The sequence below is a fragment of the Antrostomus carolinensis genome, unplaced genomic scaffold, assembly GCF_000700745.2.
Source record: "Antrostomus carolinensis isolate BGI_N321 unplaced genomic scaffold, ASM70074v2 scaffold17512, whole genome shotgun sequence".
Lineage (NCBI taxonomy): Eukaryota > Metazoa > Chordata > Aves > Caprimulgiformes > Caprimulgidae > Antrostomus > Antrostomus carolinensis.
This window is the reverse complement of record NW_010299137.1, coordinates 418-4,124: the sequence shown is the minus strand read 5'-3', so window position 1 is coordinate 4,124 and position 3,707 is coordinate 418. Positions and strand designations below refer to the sequence as shown.

The following is a 3,707-nucleotide window of genomic DNA, read 5'->3' as shown; positions in this document are numbered from 1 at the left end:
CCCTTACCGCAGTTCTGGAGGGAGAGCAGGGGGTGGTCAGTGGGCAGCGGCTCCGGCGTCGTGACGTCCAAGCCTGCTGCTGCGATCTGGCCGTGGGCCAGCGCGTTGTACAGGTCCTCCTGGTTCACCACGGCCCCCCTGGCACACACAGAGGGAGAGGCTTGTGCTGCTGCCAAGGGGTCCTGTTGGCTCCCAGGGGCATGTGGCCAAGGCATGGGCCATGCAGGACAGCCTGGGCGGTGGCACCTGGGTCCCCAGGCCCACCTGAGCAAAGGTCAGAACCCCTCTGGATATGCCTGAGCCTCCCAGCGTGACAAGCTGCCCCTGCTCCTGCCCTGCTCCAGGCCACGTGCCAGCATGGAGAAGAGCCTGGCGCCCGAGCGCAGGCAGTCATTGGGAGGCTTCCACCAGACTCAGCAAAACAGCCCTGTCACAGCTGCCTCTGTCCTAAGAACCAGGCTCTGGCAGTGACAGCTCTCTCCTGGGCAATCCCTCAGCCTCATCCCCTCTTCACCCATCCACCGTCCATCCACCCCACTGGGGCAGGACACAGGGCCCCGGGACGAGACAGAGGCTGTAGCTGCCCGAACAACTTATCCTGCCTTTCACTGACTCAGCAAAACAGCCCTGTCACAGCTGCCTCTGTCCTAAGAACCAGGCTCTGGCAGTGACAGCTCTCTCCTGGGCAATCCCTCAGCCTCATCCCCTCTTCACCCATCCACCGTCCATCCACCCCACTGGGGCAGGACACAGGGCCCCGGGACGAGACAGAGGCTGTAGCTGCCCGAACAACTTATCCTGCCTTTCACTGGATCCCCAGACACCTCAGGCTGGAGGGAGCAGGACACACGCTGAGCAAACAGTCATGGCAGCTGCAGTCGTGAAGGCTGCACGTGCTGCCTGGACTCCCAGAGGAAGAACCTCACAGCCCACTGCATCCCCCCCACAACCACAGCCGTGCTGGAGACTGGGCTGCGACTACCTGCTTGTGTTGATGAACACAGACGTCTTCTTCATTCTGCTGAAGAAGTCCTTGTTGCACATTTCCTGGGTGGCTGGAGTCAAGGCACATGTCACCACAACAAAGTCGGACTCTTCAGCCAGCCTCGTGAGTGGGACTGAGTGGAGAAACACAGGTCATGGCTCTGCTCAGGGACCTCACCAACACAGCTTAGCAACCCTCTTATCCCCAGGTTCCGCTAGCAAGTGATTGCTGTTCTGGAGAGACCTGGTTGACACTTCTCCACAGATAGGGACACAAGGACAACCAAACACCAAACAGAAACCACACACATTCCTATAGGCACTACTGTAGTGTTTTGTTTCACTTTTAAATTAAAATCAAGCCAAAGGGCAACCTAGTGATGCTTCAGCCATCTGGCCCAAAGGAGGCTCTGGTATGTATTTTACATTTAGACACCAAAATACGGCAGCAGCAGTTTATACCAGCAGTAAATCTCTCCATATGTTACTCCCAGATAACGACTTGTGCCAATTCCACTCCTGGAGGTGAGGAGAGAAAGCACAAAGAGCAGGACAAGGTCTGCTAATGGTTTTGTACAAAAAAGTACCAACTGGAAATGTGCGTGGCTTTGGATTGAAAAAGTGGCACTTGATGCAAGTCTCAGGACTCTCACAGGCCCACAGAAAAGTCCCATTCAGCAGCTAAGAGACATTCTCAGGCTGGGCTGATATTCATTTTAAAGCAGGAGGTTAAAGCTGATGTTTCCAGCAACCAGTCTGCTTCATCCCATCCCCTCCTCCCTGTAGGATGTCTCGGTACTCATCCCATGAAGGGTGGCCCACAAGAACCTTCCCCTCCTCCTAGGGGCAGGGCCCCCCCCGCCACTCTCCCCTCTCTGTTGCTTATGTTCCGCTTCCTTGTGGGAATGAAACTAACTGGAAATCACAAATGGATGGACACAGGGGGATGATGAAAGGTAAAAGCTGCAGAACAACCACAGTCCATGATTATGGTGGGTGGTCAGGTAGAGCCCAGGTGTATCCAGCCTTCTGGAGGCAGGTTTCCCTCCCTGCCACCACCACCACATGGGAAGGGTTTGGGATTCACCATTCCTTCCTTTGGTGCCTCTGCAGCGGTTCCACCCGCTACACCGAGGAGATGCCCAGAGCCTCGAGCTTGTGTTCCCCCTCTGCTGACCCACCCCTGCAGGGTGACACCTGCCCAGAGCCATCCCAGCCATAGTGCTCCATCCCGCCCTGCAGCACATGACTGACCACCATCCCTGCTCCTGGCGCCTTTCTTACCGAATTCAGCTTCAAACTCTGCAGCACTCTCTGGTTTCGGGCGACTGCCGGTGTATAAAAACTTCTTGACCCCAAACGGCTTGAGGCGGCGGGCAACTGCCTGTCCTAGGAGCAAGAGAGAAGACCATCCAGCCGCTGCGCCGGCACGAGGCGGGCCGTAACGGCGAGCTGCAGGGGTCCATCAGGCTTCTCCAGGTGGCCCATCCTTCGGCAAGCTTGCACTTGGTGCAGCTGACAGTGCAGCAGCCAGCAGAACATGTCTCTTGCTAAAGGGCGGCTGTGGTGGGATTGCTCCTGCCAAGCTGCTTCCATGCCTGGAGCCTGGCAGGCGTGGGATGTGGGGTGGATGTCTTCTGCTGCTCCTCACGCAAGCAGGAATAAACTCCTCACCAGAGTGAAACTGTGGAAAGGGAGCTGTGGGACATTAAACCTCAAGCTATCCGAACTGAAAAGTGAGGAAAGAAATAGCCACCTGCTGACTAAGTCCAGAACTGAACGGATACCGAGCACGTCATCTTGGACTTTGTCAGGGCATTTGTTTAACTTAAAAATCAAGAGGACAACGTCCAGTTTGCTGTAGCATTCAGATGTAGTAGATCCGTTTGAATGTTTAAACTTTAAGGTTTAGGCCTGATGAGTCAAGATTGCTGTTCAGAGAGGCTCTACCCAGCTCTCCTTGTTGTCCTGAGAGATTTTAAAGAGGTGAGCATTGGGGACACCACCTCGGCTGAACCTCCAAAACCAGTCTGCCACCACTGGGGACTGTCCTGGTTTTTAGCTGAAACAGAGCTGGGTTTCTTGTGCCTGGCCTGCACTTACCTATTCTCCCCAGACCTATGATGCCCACCGTACTATCAGACAGACCATAGCCACACATCCACAAGGGCTTCCATGTTGTCCAGCCACCACTAGCAGAGAGAGCAAGATAGAAACAGATGTCAGAGAGCAGCAGGGGAGAGCCTGCTCACTCAGAGCCCAGCCCAGCACTCGAGCAGATGCACCAGTGTACAATGGAGTGGGCAGCCACAGATGACCCTACAAACAGCCTCTCTTAAGTTCCTGCTTCAAGTGACCTCAGTGGTCTCCAGCAGAAAGCTACTTGGACCTCGGGTCCACAGCAGCAGCAGCCTTGGGACTGACTTAATTAACCACAGCCCTGGAGCAACTGCCCATCAGAGAGCTCTGGCCAGACCTTCCATGTGTGTCCTCCTGGAGGGGCCTGTGGTGGCCTTGGGTGCCGTGTCCTGCAGGTCCATGACCTGGCATACGGAGAGGAGCTCTGCTCCTCTCACAGCCCCTGAGCAGCACATCTCCAGTCACAGAACTGCAGGGGATCCACCTTGGCCTGCGAGATGTTTGGCGCAAGCTGGGTGAAGCTCCGTCTTCAGCCCCGTTTAATCTGTCCAGTGTTGCTCGTTTTCTCCTGTGGCTCTCGACCT

At 55.8% G+C, this 3,707-nt stretch overlaps 1 protein-coding gene across 1 annotated transcript in view; it reads right to left on the bottom strand.

Moving 5' to 3' along the window:
- GRHPR (glyoxylate and hydroxypyruvate reductase) overlaps nt 1-3,707 on the bottom strand; it is a gene marked incomplete at its 5' end in the record, with an annotated part of 6,964 nt that overhangs the window by 3,028 nt on the left and 229 nt on the right. The window contains 5 exons of the mRNA XM_010162692.1: nt 8-138; nt 983-1,118; nt 2,269-2,373; nt 3,088-3,176; nt 3,374-3,403. Coding sequence (XP_010160994.1) covers nt 8-138; nt 983-1,118; nt 2,269-2,373; nt 3,088-3,176; nt 3,374-3,403 — 491 coding nt within the window. The remainder of the gene's footprint in view (nt 1-7; nt 139-982; nt 1,119-2,268; nt 2,374-3,087; nt 3,177-3,373; nt 3,404-3,707) is intronic.